The sequence below is a fragment of the Stegodyphus dumicola genome, chromosome 12 (assembly GCF_044657685.1).
Source record: "Stegodyphus dumicola isolate Sdum_Otavi_A_Nest chromosome 12, ASM4465768v1".
NCBI lineage: Eukaryota > Metazoa > Arthropoda > Arachnida > Araneae > Eresidae > Stegodyphus > Stegodyphus dumicola.
In genome coordinates, this window is record NC_140779.1 from 104,186,465 (window position 1) to 104,207,943 (window position 21,479).

Here is a 21,479-nt window from a genome sequence, read left to right on the forward strand (position 1 = left end):
TTTTGCACGTCATTCCAAAGTATAATCTCAAGAACAAAGGATTGCATAAGAATCATACGGCAGAGAATAATTTTGATATGGCTTATTACAGAAAGATTAATCATAAATACTTTACTATGCTCAGCATACAAAAAAAATTAGAAAGAGATGATCTACGACCATGAAGCTTCTCATGCAAAACATTATATTTAATGTAACAATGCGACTCCACACGACCGTCAAATTTAAAGTGGTAATGTGGTAAGTAGTCCTTCTCTAGGACAGCCGATCATATCTGTTTGTTCTGTAAAGTAATCTATTGAAGACAGCTCGCAAACGTAAAAAAAAAAAAAAAAAAAAAAAAAAAAAAAGATATAAAAAAAAAATCTGAAATGTTTCAGATTTTAAATTACGTCCAAAGGAGCGTTTTTTTAACGTTTTGAGTGTTACCTTTATTTATTAAATATCATGTTCTTTGCACTTAAACCATAAAATTCAGTTCAAGAGCAATATCGCAAAATAATGTTAAATTAAGCATATCTTTAGAATTTCCGATATACACAGTTTCGCGAGCTGGAGATAAAAGTATATTTTTCTATATAACGTTGCCATTTCTCGCTTTTAAAGCATTGAGTTTGTAAATCAAAAATTCGTTAAAGTTTTACAAAATATAAAATCTATAATAAAACAAATTCCAAATTTGGGATTTCAGATGCCCATATTCGCAGTAGGATTTCGTCATTCAAAATTCGATGGCTCTATGTACCATTGTTTTATCACAATGCGAGAAATAGACAATCATTTATGCAGATTTTTCATTATTTAATTTCATCAAATATAATGCAGGACTCTACCATTTTGTGGCAACAGTTTGAAAAGTGAACGGACGTTTATGAGTCCGACGCAAAATCGCAAAACGAAAACAATAGTCCTTCAGGGACAAAGCCCCTTTGGACTAAAAAACCATCTTCAAGTCGCCTAAGGGCTGCTTTTAATCAATCAGATGGCTTTCGATCACGTACTACGTGACTTTCTCAGCAAAGTCGTTGAAAACTCAATAGCCTACCGTGACTAACCAGGTCCCAGGTCGACAGAATCTTCTGCAAAAGTATGTAAACAACTTTAATTCAGTCTGTATTGCTGCCAGCAAAGAATTTACTATTTATTATACAGTAATCTTCTTATGGCTAGCATTTCTTAACATTCTTCCCCTTAATAATTCAAAATTTTTAAGGGGAAATCAGAATTTGATCAAAATTTTAAATTCTCATTTGCTGTTTTCCTGAAATTATACATTTCAGCATGTGTGTATAATGATGTATTTGGATAAAAAACGTTTCTTTGAGGAAACACTTATGGCAATATTGATGCTTTTTTTAAAATTAATACGGTCAGTGAGCTCCAAGCGAAAGTAATGAAATTGTTGACCTATGTTTACGTTAGATGGCGCTAATGTTGCAAAACACTACGGAACGTAAGCTGTTTTGTAACTTCTTTGCAGAGCAGCGTGTAATACACTCAACTCCTTATTGAGAGCTTTTATTAAAAAGTTCTCCAGCAGGGAGCTCACGATGAGCAGAAAAGACTCAGTCATTTCTCAACTAGTTAATTTTTTTAATTATTTAAAAGATCCATACCTTGTTTCTGGCTTTCAGAACTTCTTTGGAGTGTACCGTATGGACTGTGAAAAAAATGGTAACCTAAATGGAAATGCTGTTAGTTGTGATAAACAAACTGTCAGTGAAAAGTCAAGAACTAAATGTAAAATTATAACTATCAAATACGATGGATCCTCTGGTAACAGTGTATTAAGACACAGGAAAACTGCGTCTAGTGACTCTGGAAGCAGCGTAAATAGCCCTTTCACGTCGGATGGAGAGGAAATATCAGATGCTGATTCTGATCTCGAAAATACAGTGCAATGTAGAATCGAGAATAGATTTTGGTACTATTTTTTTAGCTTTGGTGCTAGTCTAGGTTATGAAATGTTCTATGCAAGCTTCTTTCCTTTTTGGATATGGAATATAGATGGTGCAGTCTGCAGACGTGTAATCAACGTTTGGGTTTTAATAATGTATGTTGGACAAGCTATGAAAGATATAATTTGTTGGCCTAGACCTGCTGCTCCTCCAGTAATACATTTAGAACCGCGTTATGTCATAGAATATGGCATGCCTTCCACACATGCAATGGTTGGAGCTGCTGTGCCTTTTTCATTTTTATATTTCACACTCCATCGGTATGAAGTAAGTGATTTCAAAGTTCCACTGAATAATGGTTAGAACTAAGGTATACCGCATGTAATTTGTTGAATTTTTGAAAAACATTTTACAGTTAATTCCCATTTATGGTAATGTTATTAGTTTTTCCTAATCAGATTATGCAATAATTTTTGAATTAATTAATCAGCAGTCTTGAGACTGTGTTGTAGAAAGGAAAACTTAGGACATAAGTGAACACATTTGATAAAATTTATGTAAATATAAATTATAAATTTAGTATGTATAAATCATAAATAATTAGTTTTAATAGTAAATAAATAGACTGTGTCTTCTGTAACATATATTGGGGGAAGGAGTGTAATAAATATCGGGTAATTTATCTGCTAAGGAAGCTTTTAAAGCAGTTTTGTATTTAATGAGTGAAAATTTAGCAACAAAAAATAAATTATGATACTGTCATTGGTTCTAAAATTGTGCTTATTGGTAGCTTGGTTATGGATTGCTTTTAATGACTTGAATTTGCTATATGTAAATAAAGCTTGCATATCTATTAAAACTTGAATTTATCTCCAAAAGCATCTTAGAATATATTTCTGATAAATTTTTTCTTAAATTGTTTCATATTTAAGAATACACATATATATTTTGTTCATTTTTGCCAAAAAGTATTAACAAATATCCTTTTTACCTTTTTTTTTTTTTTTTAAGATTAAATTTTGCATTTTATTCTAATCCAGAATTAAAATTCCTGAAACATGTCCAAATTAAGTGTTAATAAAAGTAGAATGAAAGTTTTCGGTTTTTTTTTTTGTGTGTGCTTGAGGAAACTTAGGATTTTTTGGCCACATTTCTGTTTTGGAATATCTACATGTATAGGATTTGAAGTTCACTAATTGTCTCTATCTGATAAATTCATCTGTATTTTGTAATTATAAATTTGATTAATGTTCAGTAAATTTAAAAGGAATTTGAAGTATCCAAAAGTACAATATGAAAAATGTTTTTGAAAATTCATTGATCTTTTTCAAGGAGCAGCCAAAGAATTTTCAACAGAGCCACATTTCGGAGATGTTTCTGTAACATTTCCCTAATTATATCTGCACATTTGTGAATTTTTTAAATAATTAAAAGTGATAAATAAAAAGTAATTTAAATTATTAAATTAAAATTCTTCAAAATGCAATAAAATTATTGCACTAAAATTCAATAAAACAATAAATTTATTTTAATTTGAAATTTCTAAACTTTTATATATAATATATTTATCTGCTGAAAAAAATTGCATTTAATAGCAAAATTGGCATATTATGTTGTTATAGAGACTGGATGCAGAAGCTGGCAGTGTTTTTGCATTGATTTTAAATGCTCAAATTGCATTGATTTCAAATGCTTAAATTGCATTGATTTCAAGCTCTGGTCTCTTATTAAAACTCAGGAAAGGAAAAAGAAAATTATTACTCAGCAACTATTGCCTAATGTACTGAATGGAAGAAGTGCATATAATGCAAGTTTTATGCTTAATCATTAGGCTATTTCTGACTGTATTGGATAAAAGGGAAGCCTGAGTACGAGAAAATGAACATATGCCTTCATTTACAACATTCTATGGAGAGATATTAAGTAAAATATAAGAATTTTTTATTCATAATAGAATTTAGTAGATTAATAATTAATAGATTTACTGAAGTGCTTGCTAGCCATAGCATTTTTCCTCCATGCTCTTTTGATGTATGAGGAAGAAATCTGAAAAATTATATGAAATAATGTTATTATAAACAAATTATCAGTCTCTGTTATTTTAATATGTAAAGCAACATATGTGCCATATGTAAACTGTTTTTTAGAATAGTTATTTTGTAAAAGATTAAATCTTTATTTTTGCAGTTTGTAGAAAATTTGCTATTAATCATTTTATGATAAAATTTTGCACTTTTTATAAAATTTGAATATACAATTTAATTCTTGTGTCTCTTTAGAAATGGAATTTTGATCTGAGAATTTAAAAAATGAATAGAAAATGTCATGTAGCAGAATTCATGATCTTGAAAAATATTTGATTTTTTGCTTGTAAATTAAAGTAATTGGAATACATTTTAGATATGTAAAATTTTTTTCATGTACTGTGCTCAAAAAAATTTCAATATATGCTTTTAGTTATGTAATCCACTATTATAATATCTATTGGCAATATTACCACTGCCTTAAAATTGCTGACCTGAATATTTTAAAATTAAGATGTTTAAAAAAATAAAAGATTTATGTTTTTTTTTTTTTTATTATTTATAGTATTTTTATTACATTTCTTGTTAAAAATATTGAATTAATTAATTTAAAAATTAATAACTGCTTTGTTTGCTTTGTGAAAATTCAGTTGTAAAAAAACTGTAATTGTCTTAGTTAAACAACAAATAACAGCAAGACAAAAATTATGAATTTTTCCTCTTTAATTGTTTATTTTCTGTAATTTATATATTTATTTTATATATAATATATACATATTCAGAACCTGTTAATTTACCATAAAAAACTAAAATGGAAATTAAAAACTTACCTGAAGTAAACTGAGCTATCATATTTGCTTTATAATTAGTAAGTATAGTATATAGAAGTTACAAATTCAAAATTATATTTTCTGTCATTCCTGGTTATAGTGATAAGTTTGAAGGTGAAGTTATATTCATTATCTGTTAAAGTTAATTGTTCTAAAATATTTTTGCATATTTATTTGATATAATCAGAATTCTTACCCCCCCCCAAAAAAAAACATAGTTAATCCAGGTGATGAATATAAAAAAGGGCCTAGTGGCAACAATATCTATTGTCTATAATATAATTGTAGTATTTTCAATTATGTAACTTCCTGATAAATACTATTTTTGTCATTGCAAACATCTTTTCATTTGAAAATTTAATTTGTGTAACAAATAAATTATTTGATACGAATACATAACTTGAATATTATATTTATGGCTCAAAAGTACTTTTATTGAAAGGGATATGTATATAACTGGAAAATAAGGTTATTTTATATTCCTCTTTTTCAAGATTTATTTTTATGTTAATTACAGTGGCTCACTTTTTTTTTTTTTTTTTGAGCAATTGTGTTTTTCAGTTTTATTTGCAAATATCAGTTACTAAGTATTAGCAAAATAACTTTTTCTTTCACATATACTATTAATCACCTATTTTTAAATCTGCTTGTTTTTTTAAAAAAATTTTCAGTGCATGTTTCAACACCCACAAAAAAAAGTATTAAAAAGATCCTGAAAATGAACTCCCATAAATATTCGGCGACTTTGAGTGGGGAAAGTACAGAATCTCCCACTGCTTGCTGCGTTTTTAAGAATTGCACATACTCGGTATCCGCATACACATCAACCTATTTTTCCTTTAAAAAAAATCCCAGAATTGCACATATTGGGCATTGCACACTCCCTTGACTTTATTTATGTACTCATCGACCTATTGTCACTTAAAAAGTAAAATAAAATTGACAAAAATCCAATTCATCTTACCCTTGTAAAAAGCGCCAAACAAATAAGTGGGCGATTCTGCACTTTACCCTTTTGAGCAGACAGTTTGTGTTTAATAAAAACGTAAAAGTAGTGGGGCATGCAATATTTCATTGGATAATCTATCGCTAAAATTATTCCTTTCACTGCTTTTGGCATGGATTCAACTAGTTTTTTCGTGTAAGATTGTTCCATTTTTTTCCCATTCCCCCGTAGGATTGCTTTTAATAGAGATTTTGAAGAAATATCTCGTTTTCTTATTTTTCTTCTAGCGCACTTCATGCATGTTTGATAGGATTTAAGTATGGGGAATATGGAGGAGTTCTGATTAATTCAGGATGGTTGTATGGTAATCACAAGCTGACATTTAGAGATCTATGTTTAGGATCTTTATTCTGATAGAACTTGAGTTATTTTATATTCAAGTTTTCTTTCAGATGCTTTCAAATTTTCATTAAGAATATTTATAGATTTATGTGTGTGCATATTCATGTTTGTAAGAAATAAATTTCCGCATCACAGAGGTAATGAAGCATCTCCAAACCATTAAGTCTACGCCAATGTGCCTAATTAGCTTTGTCCTATAATAATTTGCTCATCAGACCCTTCTATATTAAATTTTAACTTGTTTGTAAATATAACAGTGTCCCAACATGATAAATATTTGGTTACGTTGAATTTTGCAAAAGCCAGGGATATTTTTGTTGCTTTCTTGCTGGTCTGCCATTGTATTAATTTGCTCTAATCACTCTTCTGACAGTTTCAGGATTAACTTTTATTGAAAACTATTCTTCAAAACCCTTTGAAAGTTTTACAGCACACATTTTTGAGTTTTGTTTGATTTTCCATAGGATAAATCAGCTGTTCCTTCGTGTTATCTTGGAATGTTCCAAACTTCAGTGCGTTTTGAATAGTTCCAAGTAGTTTCTATCATTTTACTAACATCAGAAATGGTTAAATGCTTTACTCCAAGAATTTTACATTTTTGAATACTTTTACTATCATTGAAATTAATTTAAACTGAAAGAATTCTTAATTTCTAACAGAACTTGTTAGTTTTTAGGGTCTTACTGTGTGAACTTCACATATGAAACTATTAATTTATTTTGCTAAACAAATAATAATTTCCAAATGAAAAGGATAAATCTTTTGATGAATTTTCATTTTAAGCAAAGTTTGACTAGAAATATCGTCTTTCAAAACATCTCAGCAAAACTTTTGAGTCTCCAAATTATTATGATTAACATTTTTCAAATGAATTATTTTTTTTACTCAGAATATTTTGATGATATTTATTTTATAACGAATATTAAAATAAAGGAACAATGGTATATTAGTAAAAAATTTAAAGTCTGTGTTTCATTATTTATTACAAGATTTATGCAAATAAGTTTAAAAAATACAAGTATCTGAAAACAAATGTGAACCACTGTAGGTATGACAAATGCTTTGCTTTAAAAATTGTAGGTAGAAGCTTAGAAAGGGGAATTACTGATATCATGATGATTAATTAAGCATTTAATGTTATTGCATATATAGTTTTCAAATAATTCATAGCTTTTTTAATTTTTTTTCCCATTACCCTGTGTTACCTTTTGAGATATTATCCTTGGCTGCAGCTTTATAAATCCTGAGCATAATAAACTTTTTCCAGTAATTAATGTACTAATTAGTAAGGGGAAAAACTTGCTTTAAATTAACGGACATGATTTTTTCTTTTAATTACATCACAGTATTCTTTTGGATGTAAAAGATATCCAGTAATGAATGAAACAGTTTGAAATGTCTAAAATAAATTGAAACATAAATTACAAAAATGTCTAAAATAGTAGATGTTTATTTTTATATTTTTAGAGATTGATGAAAAGCAGAAAATAATTAGTTTTCATATCTACTTTAGAAAAATTGTAAACTATATATAACTAGTTTTGGGATCTAATAATTTCATATCCATAACAAGCTTGTTTGATATATTGGGTTGTTCGGAAAGTAATTTCATTTTTTGGGGGGGGGGAACATGAAAGACAATTTTCATAGGATGAATAAATATTTTATTAAATTATATATTGGCCATTCTGGTCCAACACCTTTTTGCCATCTTTCTGGCAGTAACATGATTCCCCGCTCATAAAAGTTTTGGTCCTTGCTGGCAGAAAACTGATTCAGGTGGTTTTTGACATCTTCATTTGAGGTAAAGGTTTTACCATCCAAAAAATTTTGCAGGGACCGGAACAAATAATAATCGGAAGGCGCCAGATCTGGAGAATATGGTGGGTGTTGCAGTATGTCCCATTCAAGCTGTAAAAGCTTTTGGCGAGTGACCAAACTTGTATGAGGTCTCGCATTATCCTGGTGGAACACTACACCCTTCCTGTTGGTTAATTCTGACCTCTTCTGTTTAAGTGCATCATTCAATTTGTCCAGCTGATGACAATAGACTTCCGAATTAATAGTTGTATTGTCCGGTAAAAGCTGAAAAAAAAAAAGATTCCTTTAAAATCCCACCAAACGGACAGCATCACCTTTTTTTGGTGAATGTTGGCTTTTGAAACGCTTTGAGCCGGTTCATCTTTTCTGCTCCATGACCTCTTGCGTTTCACATTGTTGTATATGACCCATTTTTCGTCCCCAGTAATAATCCGCTTCAAAAATGGATCATTTTCCGAATCACACACGTCAACGCGACGACACAAATTTTGCTCCGTAAGAACATGGGGCACCCACACATCGAGCTTCGAGGTTAAGCCCAGGCCTTTCAAGTGGCAATAAACAGTCGAATTCGACAAATTTAACCTCTCACCGATCTCTCGTGTGGTTATTCGCTGATTTGCATCAACTAATGCCTTTATCGCATCTTTGTCAGCTTCGACCGGCCTTCCAGACCGTGGTGCATCTTTGACATCAAAATTGCCGGATCGAAACTTTGCAAACCAGTTCTGGCACTGGCGTACTGTTAACACGCCTTCTCCATACACATCCGTCAATTTTTTGGTCGCTTGGACAGCATTTTTACCTTTTCTGAAGTAAAAAAGTAAAATATGACGAAAATGCTGCTTATTGCTCTCCATATTTAAAAGGGCACCAACCAAAAACTACTGCGTAGAATTAATAGAACTTTTTCACATACAAGCCTTGTAATATCAGCTCTCAAGACATATAATGGTTATGCGGCTTAAGTGTGAAGTTGGTTTCGAAAAAATGTAATTAAGTCCTCTGACGGGAAAAAACGAAATTACTTTCTGAACAACCCAATATCTATATTTGCACTGTAGTTATCATATTGAATATTGTTTTGCTTTTCTATAAATTTTAAATGATTAAGCAGTAAAAAATCAGTATTAAGTTAATATTTAAGTTATTATATTAATAAAATAATTATTTCAAAATAAAAATAATAAACTGCTGTTGAGAATTCAAAGTAAAAATTATGTATTGCTAATTATCTTGTTTAGTTGATTTTGGATTAATTTTAGTCTTTCTTTACTGTAGTATCAAGTTATAGTTGGCATCCTGATTGCTACAGTATGGTGCATTCTAGTTTGTTGCAGTCGTTTATACATGGGAATGCATACAGTTTTGGTAAAGTATTTTTTATTATACCTAATTGTTTTTTATGCAATAGATACCAAGATTTCAGCAGTTTTGTTATTGCAAAACTAATAAATAAAATTGCAAAATTTTAAATATTGTATGCTTTTATGTATGTGAAATGAATGTTTCTAATATAGTAAACTTTTAAAATAATTTTCTCTATTAAGGTAGAAACAAAACTGGTAACCGTAAAAGTTTGGTCAGCACCAAGATAGCTTTGGTAGCAATTTGAATATCATGAACTTAAGTTGTCACTGAGAGAACTTTCACTATAGTCTGTCAGACTGTACCCCCTCAGGGGCTCACTCTTGTGAGTACGGGTGTGGCAATCCCGAGGTACCCTAACCCTTCAGGGTATCATCTTCTTGGTGAGATGGGTGTCACTATCCTGGAGCCCCAGTGATCTATCCTCTTATCCGTCTCCTCTCTTTTTCGCTAGAACTTTTTCCCTTCTCTTCTTTCTTGTGGTTTCTCTCTTCGGAGTTTGGGGCTCGTCACGAGAGACTGGAACAGCCTTTGTCTCTAGTTTTCGAGTTGTGAGAAAACTGTCCACATGTTTGCCGTGTGTGGAGACTCGTGTCGCTGGAAAGGAGGGCCCTGATAGTTGAGGGGTGAGGTACTGTCTCCAACACACTGCTTTGGCCTCTGCTTCAGCTAAACGGGAGGCACCTTAGTCGTCCTCACGGGTGTCAATCAGCTGGTCACTAGTCCTTGTGTCAGTGGCTTGGGGATAAGCTCTCGGGAGTACCTGCTTTCGGGAAAGTCGACTGTGGGGCTTCAGTTTGCGTATAGGTCCGGCTAGCCCTAACACAGGAATCTGTGTTCCCTGGTTGGGCTCCGTGGTGGGCGGGGCTGTCGGACCCAAATTTTTTCTTTCTTCAATATGGCAACTCTTGAATTTTTCTATTTAAAGACTTCGAAGTTAGTCAAGTCTGTCAAAGCACTACGTCTGAAAAATCTGCTAAAAAAGTACGTACAGATACAAATGAAAAATATCCTAACAATAGTGTTCGTTTTCTGGTTATCTCAAGTCCTTCTGGCGAACTGCATAAGATGTCTTCATTCGTAATAAATAAATACATCCAGTCTTGTATTGGTGAACTGAGAAATATAAAGTGTCTGCGCTCTGGAGACCTGCTTATTGAATACCATTTCGGCAACTCAGTCTGCATCATTACTTAAAATAACCAAACTTGGACAAGCGAATGTCACAGTAACAGCACACAAGACACTGAATTATTGTCGCGGTGTAATCTCGGAATTCGACATTCTGTATGCTTCTGAAGAAGCCATCGCATCCGAGCTGTCTGACCAAAATGTCTGCGGTGTTAGGCGGATCAAGATGCGTAAGGAAGGTAAGTTGATCGATACAAAACACGTGATCCTTACCTTCAACACGCCTGATCTGCCTAAGAATATTAAGGCCGGATATTTAAATTGTCCTGTAAGACCTTATATTCCAAACCCTATGCAATGCTTCCAATGCCAGCATTTCGGGCCATTCTAAGACGTCTTGTCGTGGCAGCCTCACACGCGCCCGATGCTCACAGATTGGCCACGATTCTGAAAATTGTACCGCTGCGCCTTTGTGTATAAATTGCAAGGGTGAGCACCCAGCATTTTCACGCCTGTGCCCAAAATGGAAATCAGAAAAAGAAGTGCAGACTGCAAAAGTTACTAGGAACATCACATATGCTGAAGCCAGAAGATTAGTCTAAAGCACACAAATTAGACCAAATACTCATACGCCAGTGCTCTTAAAACATCTCGTACAGTTGCCACCCAAACTTCAGTTGGTATGCAGACCCCACCAAACAAAACTCAACAGATTACAAGAAAAAAGAAAATGCAACGCATATAGTACAAAAAAAAGAAACAGTCATTCAGAGTAAACCCAAAACTGCCACACAAAAAATATCAAATAAAAATAGAAGTTCCAGCAATAGCTCTCTTGATGGAATGGTTTCTGAATCTGTGGATTCAGACAGCATGGAAGTAGAAGAGGGTCTAGAAGTTCCCAGGCATCTACTTCCACGAAAAACAAAAGAATAGCACAGAAAGAACAAAAAACATTCATAAAGGCCCTCCTCGTATCATGGAACTGTCACGGTTTCCACCAAAATTTCCTTGACATCAAATCTATAAGAAATGCGTATCATCCCATGTGCTTAGCAATACAGGAAACAAATCTGAAACCAAAACAACATGCAAAACTTTGGAGGTTTTCTTTCATCAGGAAGGATAATCTTGCAGGTGAGCGTGCCAGTGGAGGTGTAGGTCTTCTCACCTCACTGGATTATCCCTCAAATGTACTTTCTTTGATGACATGCCTCCAAGTTGTCGCTACTCGAACAAATTTTGATATTGTTTCATTTGTTTCTCTGTATTTGCCTCCAAATGAGCACATTGATCAGCAAGATTTAAATGATCTTAGAGAGCAGCTGCCTGAGCTCTTTATCATAATAGGAGATTTTAACGGCCATAGTCCGCTGGTAACTTAGGAGTAGTAAAGATACAAATTGCCGAGGAAGACAAACTGAGCAGATGAATGAAGATCATAGCCTTTGTCTCCTGAATAATGGGCAGGATACGTACTTCCATGAGCCTTCAAGGACATTCCACACTCTCGACCTTGCCATCTGTTCACCATCTCTCTTGCCATTTTGCACTTTTAGTGTGGGTAATGATCTTTATAACAGCGATCACTACCCCATTTTTATATCCCTTGCACAAAGAGGAGCAAATCCCATATCGAGATCCCCTCGGTTCATACTCGATAGGGCAGACTGGGAACTCTTTTCTTCCGTTGCAGAACTCACAGAGGAAATGGTATAAGATGTGCATATCGATGACGCTGTTAAAGCTGTTACTAATACTATTGTTCAGGCATCTATGCTTTCCATTCCTAGAACATCAGGAAAAATACTGCAATATACAAAACCATGGTGGAATTGCGACTGTCATGAAGCACTGAAGAAACAAAAAAAAGCATGGGGAATTTTTCGTAGATATCCTACTCATAGCATTTAAAAAAGCCAAAGCAAATGCTCGAAAAGTAAGAAGGCAGAGCCAGAGGGATTCCTGGATTTTATATGTGTCGTCAATAACATCCTCTACGCCTAGTAAGCGGGTTTGGGAAAGAGTTCGAAAAGCATGTGGAATATATAAAGACCACTCACTTTCCTTTTTGGAAAAAGATGGCCGAGTGATTAGCTCCATAGAAGAAATTGCGAATACTATTGGTGAGACATTTGCTGCCATTTCTTCCAGCAGAAACTATTCACCTGCATTTTTCTCTATCAAGCAGCACTCTGAAATAAATCCCATCGCATTCAATTCTTTCAAATCTGAGAATTACAACCGAGACTTTACTATGTTTGAATTAAGGAGAGCTTTGTTCCAGACATATACGTCTTCTCTCGATCTTGATGGCATGAATTACGAAATGCTAAAACATCTGTCCTGTAAGTCACTGAATGCCCTTCTCACTCTTTACAATAGAGTGTGGAAGGAGTGTACTTTTCCCAGTGCATTGGAGACATTCATTCGAAAAGCTTTTGTAAGAAGAAGTCACCTTGTCTTGGTATTCTTTGATAATGAGAAAGCTTATGATAAGGCTTGGCGATACGGTATACTTCGGGATCTTCACGAGAGTGGCTTGCGCGGCAACCTACCAATTTTCATTCAGAATTTCTTGAACACTAGAACTTTTCAAGTAAGGATTGGCTCTGTTTTGTCGGAAGTATTCAAACAGGAAGAGAGTGTGCCTCAAGGCTGTGTGCTTAGTGTAACTCTGTTCAGCCTAAAAATAAATTCTGTATTAAAACAACTTCCTCTCACCATTTCAGGATCCTTATATGTTGATGACCTACAAATTAGCTGTCGAGGGGCGGATATGAGACATGTAGAGAGGCAGCTCCAGATCGCTTTGAACAGGATCCAGGAATGGGCAAAAAGACAAGGATTTACGTTTTCAAAACAGAAGACTGTGTGCGTGCATTTTTGTAGAAAGTGAGGTCTCCATCCTGAGCCTGAATTATACCTCAATGGGTCTGTGATTCCAGTTGCACCTGAAGTAAAATTTTTAGGGGTGATGTTCGACCGAAAATTAACTTTCCTTCCTCATGTCCTAAACTTGAGAAAAAAGTGTACAAAAATTTTAAATATTTTAAAAGTGCTGGCGAACACCTCCTGGGGTGCAGAGCGTTGCTCTATGCTTCGCATTTACAGAGCTCTTGTTCGCTCTAGACTAGACTACGGATCCGCTCGGCCTTCAGTGTTGTTAAAACTAGATCCTGTTCATCATTGGACTCTGCAGATTTGTTCTGGAGCCTTCAGGACATCTCCTGTGCAGAGCCTTTATGTTGACTGTCACGAGCCATCACTCCGTTTGAGGCGTGAGGAGTTGTCTGTCTTACAATATTTTAATATATTGTCTCAACCTGACCATCCTTATAAACTGTCTTTACGTGATGATAGCTGTGACCTTTTATTTGAAAAGTGTCCATCCTGTGTGCCTTCTTTTCCTGTCAGGGTTCGTCCTCTCATTAAAGAATTCTCCTTGTCTGATATGTCCCCACAAGCAGTACAGCATTTTGAGATCCCACCTTGGGAAATGCACAAATCCAGCTTCTTGACATTTTCCACAGTTACAGGAAAAACAACCACTAATGACATCATCTACAGACAAATTTTTACTGAGCACAGGCATAATTACAGCAGTTATCTTCCCATCTATATGGATGGATCTAAGTCAACTTGTCACGCTGGGATGTCATTTGTAATTGGTGACCACTGGGAGGGCAGACGTTTACACGACGCCTCCTCGGTCTTAACCACTGAGATGACTGCTATCTATTATGCGCTTTTGTATATCTCAACGCTATGCTATAGAAATTTCATTATATATACAGACCCCTACAGTGCACTGAAAGCTTTAGAATCCTTTTCTAGTACCAACAATCCTGTGATAGTGGATGTACTGAAGCTAAATATTAAATTAACAATTCGTGGATATGAAATTCTATACTGCTGGGTCCCTGGACATACAGGAATAAAAGGCAACAAGCTGGCAGACATCACAGCAAAATCTGCTGTTGAAATGTTTGGCTGCCTCATCCCTTTTAGAGATATCTGTTGTGTCATCAAAGAGAAGATCAGAAATAAATGGCAGCAACTTTGGGACATTCAGATTCATAACAAGTTGAGAAGGGTGAAGGCTAAAATAGAGCATTAGCATACTAATTGCAGTCGTAAGGAGCAAGTTCTTTTGACTCGCCTTAGAATTGGTCACACTAGAGTGACACATAAACTACCTTCTGAAAGCTGAGAACGAGCCTGTTTGTGCAAATTGTGATGTTTGTCTCTCAGTCCATCACATTTTAATTGAATGCCCATAGTTTAAAAGTCTTCGTGAGAAGTATTTTAATAGCTGCTACCTGCCTCTCGACCGTTTAATTGGAAGAGAGGTCAATACCAATTCGTTTGATTACTGGAAAGAAACAGGTTTCTATTATTTAATTTGATTTTTGACTTGATATTTTGTGTTAGAATTTTAATGAATCATATGTTTTAGGATTTTATATCTATACTGCAAATCTCATTATCTGAATCATAATCAGCATTGCCTCGATTTTAGTGTTGTGTTGCTTTAGTGTGCTGTTGCTTTAGACTTTTTTCTTTATCTAATATCTATACTTTATATGTTGAAATACGAATCCTGTGTCTAGGGTAGATGGCCTATATAGCTTTGCGCCATAAATCTACCACCACCACTGTCAGACTGTACAGGGTGAATTTAAAAAAGTGGGCAAAACGTTGATAGAGTTGATAGAAGGCAGCTATACGAGCAATATTCTTCATAGAATGTATAGTCGGAATGCAAAGCCACTATGTGGCATTGTTGCATTGGTCCTTGCACCTAACAGCATTTTGTACTGTGGTTTGCCTAGATGATTGCTAATTATGCCAACCACGAAATTTCCAGGGCTCTGGATTAGTCAAGGTGGTCCCATGGCTTGGCTACCAAGATCACCGGCTCTCTTGTGTTTGGACCTTTTTCCTATAGGGCTATATGAAAAGCCTAATCTACAAGTACCCTGTTGAAACCGATATGGATTTAGTAGCCAGGATTGCCATTGTTGCCAGTGATATTGAGGAAATGTCTGATGCCTTCGCAAATGTATGTCAATCCCTATCCCCCAGATGGGGAGCCTGCATTATAGCTGGCAAAAGGTTTTTTGAGCAATTCCTTTAAGCATGTACATAAGTTACATTACTGTAAATAAAATGTTTTCTGAAGTATCTCCTCTCATTCTTGTGTTTATTCTTTAAATGTGGCAGTGAGCAACTACCCTTTAACTTCTCATCACTTGCATTCCAACCACATATTTTATGACAAATATTGCTTGTATAGCTGCCTTCTATCACCCTCTAAAGTGTTGCCTATTTGTTCAGATTCACCCTGCATATATATATCATATATAAGACACAATATGAAAGAAAATTACTAACTTAATTTGCAATAGCAATTTTAATTCCTGATTTTATTTTGGATGCATGCCCCTTCAAAGAATCTGCTTCACTTACATCTGCAATGTGAAAGTTTGGTTGCTCAATTGCTGTTCAGAATTCAAACAAATATACCCCAAATGTTAATATGCAGTTTATTTTTGCTCACTTTCTTCATCAAATCTGCATCTGTTCACTACTCTAAAACTTTCAACTATTGTTTAAATATGGAGATGTGTACATAAAATTGTGGGGTGCTTATAGCACCTCTAGTGCTGTGAAAGTCAGTAATATATGTCTTAACCAATTAAATGATTTGTGAATAATGATGTGTGTTAAGAATATCCAGGAATAAATTACATGTTGAACTCAGCATATTTATCTTCCATCTATGCAACAGATTCAAGTTATTTTCTAACCTCAACTTATCTGCAGATAAATCATTACATGTACGTATATAATTTCAAACAGTTATTTCCTTAGTTGCTTGTTATGCCAAATCCATTATTAAGTATACAGTGGTTAGATGATGCTACATTGATATATCTTGATGCATTCTATCATACTGGGTGGTGTAGCCTAATATGTGCTCCCATTCCTGATATTGATGCATTTTATCATACTAGGTGGTACAGCCTTATATGTGCTCCCATTTCTGAGTTTGCAAAATCTTATGTTAGAAAAGATGAACAGAAAAAAAAATGTGTGTGGCATGAATGGTCTCAGCTAACTGATGTGTTTCCCTTTCCCAGTGCATTTCGGCTAACAGGAAGGGGAGCAAAATCATTAGTTGTCCCTGAGCACTGAAAACCTGAGCTACGCTTCTGGGTCCATGATATTGCCATGAGTTTGGTTGCTTTTCTATTTGGAACTTGAATAAGGAAATATTTACTATTTTCTTGTTATAACCAATGAAACATCTGCTGGGAGAGAACCTTGTCTGCATTCCTGGACAAAAAGTTTCTTTCATCTATTTCCATAATGTTATCAGTGCCACTTATTCACTTTTTAGCTTGGGCATTAAATGTAGAGAAAATGCCTCCTTCACAAAAAGAAAAATCATTTCAGTCAATAATTGCATTTTTGCAAAAGTTGAGTTGCTTCTCACATCACTTAATCATCATCAGTTTCTCTGTCCAGATAAATAAATTGCAGAGCTCTTGCAAATGTTATTAAACCCACTCAAAAAGAAGTGAGGTCTGCTTTTTTTATTTGCAGATTTTTATATTATTCCTCCAAATGCTTTTACTTGTGTATTATTTCATGACCATTTTTAAATGTTCAGATCTGCAGTAAAGTGTCTGTTTGGGAGGGGGGAGAATACATAGCATTTTTCTTATGCCTTGGTAAACAAAAATTGTTAAAAATTTTATTCGAAAAGAAAATATGTTAGTGCATGACATATTTAGAGCTCTTCTCTGTGATGAATTATATTAGGGCTATTGGATGTCTTGTAACAGTTTGCAACATAGGTTGACAATTTGTCAATAAAGTTGCCATCATTTGAAAATTTTTCTATGAATTTTAATATAAAATATTGGCAGTTAAATTTTAAAGTTCAAAATCTGAAAGTAAAATTACTTTCAGATTATCCACAGCTTAACTGAAAAATTATGGCCGACAAATTTTCTCCAAGTAAATGTGCAAAAGGCAGAGACCATTTTCAGAATGATCGCGCCCTAAGAATTCGATATCAGAGTAGTCAATGGATAAAATTTAAAAAGTAAGAAACACTGTTAATAAGACACTTACAGTAGATTTCTTATTTTTCAATATATTGCAATTCTTAGGGAGCATTTACTTATTATCAAATAATACTCAAAAATTGTGACTGATACCAAAAATCTGAGTACCAGTTTGAAGTAAGAATGCATGAATACATACCAAACAATCCTTACTTATTCTGTGATAAAAGTTTTTATAATTGTTGCAAATAAACATCTTTCGTTTCACTCATTTCACTATGGTATTTATGGTGCATTTTTTTATTTAAACATTACTTTTCATTTTTACTTCATTGTACGAAAGTGAAGGAAGTATTCTAATTGTAAAAAATTTTGAGTTTCAGATTTCAGTGGGAATACCCAGTTTGACTATTTTTTTGCGTGACATCTTTACGTGCTTGCAGAATAAAGGACTTTTTGTTCAAAAAATTATTGTTAAATAAATTCAAAATGGGCTTTTTTGTGATGTTTGTACATATGTACATATCTTGGGTAATTCAAAAACAGTTAGCCATAGAACACTGAAATTTTGTATATGGGACTGCTATAATATCTAGTTGTGCACCTCCCTTTTTTATTGTAATGGTCTATACCAAAACTATATATTCAACTATATATTTGGTGTAAGAGTCCTTACACAGCTTTTATTTTTGTGATAATTGATCGTAGACATATACTTCCAATTGCAAGTGTTTAAAATGATGAAAATATTCTACAATTTCAAATTAAGAAAAAATATATTATGGACAAATAGTGAAATCTAACTTTAAATGTGGCCTTCCAGTTCCTGTAATTATAATGGGAAAGTTTTATATGTGTTATGAAAAAATAAAAATACAACAAATTTGACATACAGCAATAATTGACCTGGATATTTTATTTCAAAATTTGCAATTTTTTATGTTATTTTCATCTTGCATTGATGGACTGGCTTATTAAGTTATAATAATTCAAGGAAATAAGTGTAAATAAAGTGCAGCAAAAAATTTATCTAATTTAATAGGCGTACAAGGAAGTCATGGTGCCCACATCAGATTTTTATTTTTATTTTGATACATTTAAGTAGCAATAACTAATTCAGTATTGTTATTTCAGGATATTATTGGAGGTCTGGTGCTTGTTGCTATTTTGATGACAGTAATACTGCCTTTCTCTGATAAGGTTGATCACTACCAGCTGATAAATACATATTCCCCACTTGTTACAATCGGATTTATGCTTCTCTTGCAAATAATATATCCTAAGACTGAGCGGTGGACTCCTGCTAGAGGTGACACAGCAGTTATCATGGGCACTGGCACTGGTTTTGCTTTGGGATCATGGCTGAACTATCGTCTGGGTGTCATACGTGGACCAGCATTACCTCCTCCATATGATATTATGTGGCCAGATTACAGAGTTTTTGGTTTAGCTCTTTTGCGAGCTATAATAGGTATATCATGTATTGTGGCAACTCGAGCATTTTTCAAAAGCGTGTCTTATGCAATATTTTGTTTTGTTATGCGAGTGGATTCCAGTGATCTGAAGTCAAGGCAAAAAATTCTTGTTGAGATACCTTCTAAATTTATAACTTACTCTGCTATAGGTTTTGTAATTACTTATGTTGCTCCATTTGTGTTCAGACTGTTGAATATTGAGCGTGAGACTATGTTTACTGAAGTTTAAACAATGCAAAAATAGAGAAATAAAATTATTTATATTTTAAATTAATTTTATTATTTTGAAATATTATGTATTATAGTATTTCTGAAATACATATTGAGGTTTATATATTTAATTGGTATACAAGCATGCCTTTTTGTATGCTTTCTTGCTCAATAAAAAGTTTATGTAAATCATTTAGAATTTGGAGAAAAAAAGAATTTAGAAAGAAAATTTATTCTATTATATTTTGCTTGCTTGTGTATTAATTATTTATGCAGTGTGTTTCAGAAAGACTGAGTAACAAAATACTTCTTGAATAGTTTGCCATCAACCCATCGATCTTAAGAGATAAATCAAACCAAATATGTTATGAGACTGATTTTTTGGTCATAATATATAGTTTAATGCAAATACATAAAATTCGAATTTTAAAACATCCTTCAGTAGAGAAATTTTTCATTTACTACTTTTTATCTAATTAAAATTAATTTTTGTAGAAAATGGAGTTCTGTAGTATTCAGAGAGTTGGCCACCCTAAAATCTTTCAGAAATATGCATTTTGTTTAGAAGCTGTTTTCAGCTAGTGAAAAAAACCTAGAACTGGCTTTTGCTGACAGAAAATAGTTTTTGCCCTGGCAATGGCGAAAAATGGTTTTAAGGTGCAGAAAATGGCAGCAAATATCAGAAAGTAATACAAGTATTTAAAATGTCATATTAACTAGTAATACTTATTAATTTGCGAAATTATTTTTATGAATAAAAGTCATATAGGTAATTAATCATATTTAATAATAAAAGATTGTGAATTATTGCTTGATTCCAATTATGGAAATAGAGTAAATTTGTTCAGTTATATTTTTTAACTTCTAGCATCATGTTTCCACAAAAATATGTGCTTAAAATTACTCTATAAAATAAAAAAAAAAAAAAAAAAAAAAATAGAGAGCATCCTTTCCTTTAGGCAAGTAGCTGCATTCTGTCTAATAATTCATAATTAATTAAATAAGTAAGTAAAATTTTACAAAAAAATGAACTCTCATTAGCTTATGACTACCTTTTAAGTTCTTTAATCAGATTATCTGTACTATTGAAGCCAGTGAAATATAGCTGATTCGCCAATCACAGCTTGGTTTTCTTCAGAGATTGTTTCATGTTTAGGATGCAGCTTTTTCAAAAAGAAAGCTGGAATAAAATTTTTTGACACTTATTTAATTAAGACACAATAACACGCCGAGTAAATACTAATTCAGAAGTCAAACAACAAAAATCAGCGTTAATTTACAAAATTTTCACAGGACTAGTTTCGATGGTTTTACCGAACCATCATCTTCAGCTGCAAAACCGCAAATGAACAAGATAGGAAATAATGATTAGATAAGATAAGAAAGCCTGGACAAGAATAAGCAAGTGGCGCCATCTGTTGGCGAAACCAGAACTAAAACATAATTTCTCTAAAAGCCGAAGGCAAATTTGGATTGGAATTAGGATCGTTAACTAGAACAGAAAGATTTTTATGAATGTGAAATGCCTCTAGAAAATCCAGTTCTCCAATGGAAGATGTTTTTTGAATAATTTTGGCAGCAGAAAAATTGAAAGTGTGATTTTCGGACCAACAATGTTGAGCAACAGAAGACTTCTGTGTTTCCTTTTTTCTAACATATGCCTCATGTTCTTTGACGCGAAATTTTAAGGCTCTCTTAGTTTGGCCAATGTAAATTAAACCACACTGGCAAGGAATCCTATAAATACCCCAGAAATTCATATCCGGAATGGGGTCCTTGAGTATAGAAGTTGGCATTTTATTGATGGGAGAATAAACAACCCGAAAGTTAAATTTCTGCAAAATATGTGCAACTTTATAGCTAATTGATGGAAAGAAGGGAATGACAACAGAATTTTTATAATCTCCTAAAATAAGAGTGTGGCTTTTAGTGTGTTGAGATGAAAATTTTTTAACTGCTTGATTAATAATGTTGGGTGAAAAGCCCCTGTCAATAGCTATTGCTTTTAAATAATTTAGTTCTTCATCAAGGGCTAGTTTGGAGGAGCAAACTTGAAGAGCACGGAAAACATAGGAATAAAATGAAGCTAACTTTTGTTTAGTCGGATGACATGATTTAAAGTGTGGTGGAAGGCAAACCGATGAAGGTTTACGGTAAACTGTAGTACTGAAGTTGGATGTGTTACGTGTGACCAGAATGTCGAGAAACGGAAGAGAATTGCAAGTCTCAAGTTCAAAAGTGAACTGAATAGCAGGATCAATAGAATTCATTGTTGAAAGAACTTTATTTAAATCA

General features: G+C 33.4%; 1 protein-coding gene across 1 annotated transcript; it reads left to right on the top strand.

Annotated features, from left to right (window-relative positions):
- The first annotated feature begins 1,496 nt into the window (after positions 1–1,496).
- Positions 1,497–20,533, top strand: LOC118180155 (sphingosine-1-phosphate phosphatase 2-like). Its single transcript, XM_035349284.2, has 3 exons — positions 1,497–2,225; positions 9,203–9,292; positions 18,634–20,533. The coding sequence occupies exons 1-3, from the start codon at positions 1,551–1,553 to the stop codon at positions 19,201–19,203; spliced, it is 1,335 nt and encodes a 444-aa protein (XP_035205175.1). The 5' UTR covers positions 1,497–1,550; the 3' UTR covers positions 19,204–20,533.
- The last annotated feature ends 946 nt before the right edge of the window (positions 20,534–21,479 follow it).

Bases quoted from the DNA above. Each gene is read 5' to 3' on its own strand.
- LOC118180155 (XM_035349284.2), top strand. From the start codon at position 1,551: ATGAGCAGAAAAGACTCAGTCATTTCTCAACTAGTTAATTTTTTTAAT. The intron at 2,226-9,202 runs GTAAGTGATTTC...TCTTTACTGTAG, and splicing joins TCACACTCCATCGGTATGAA to TATCAAGTTATAGTTGGCAT. The intron at 9,293-18,633 runs GTAAAGTATTTT...TTGTTATTTCAG, and splicing joins TGGGAATGCATACAGTTTTG to GATATTATTGGAGGTCTGGT.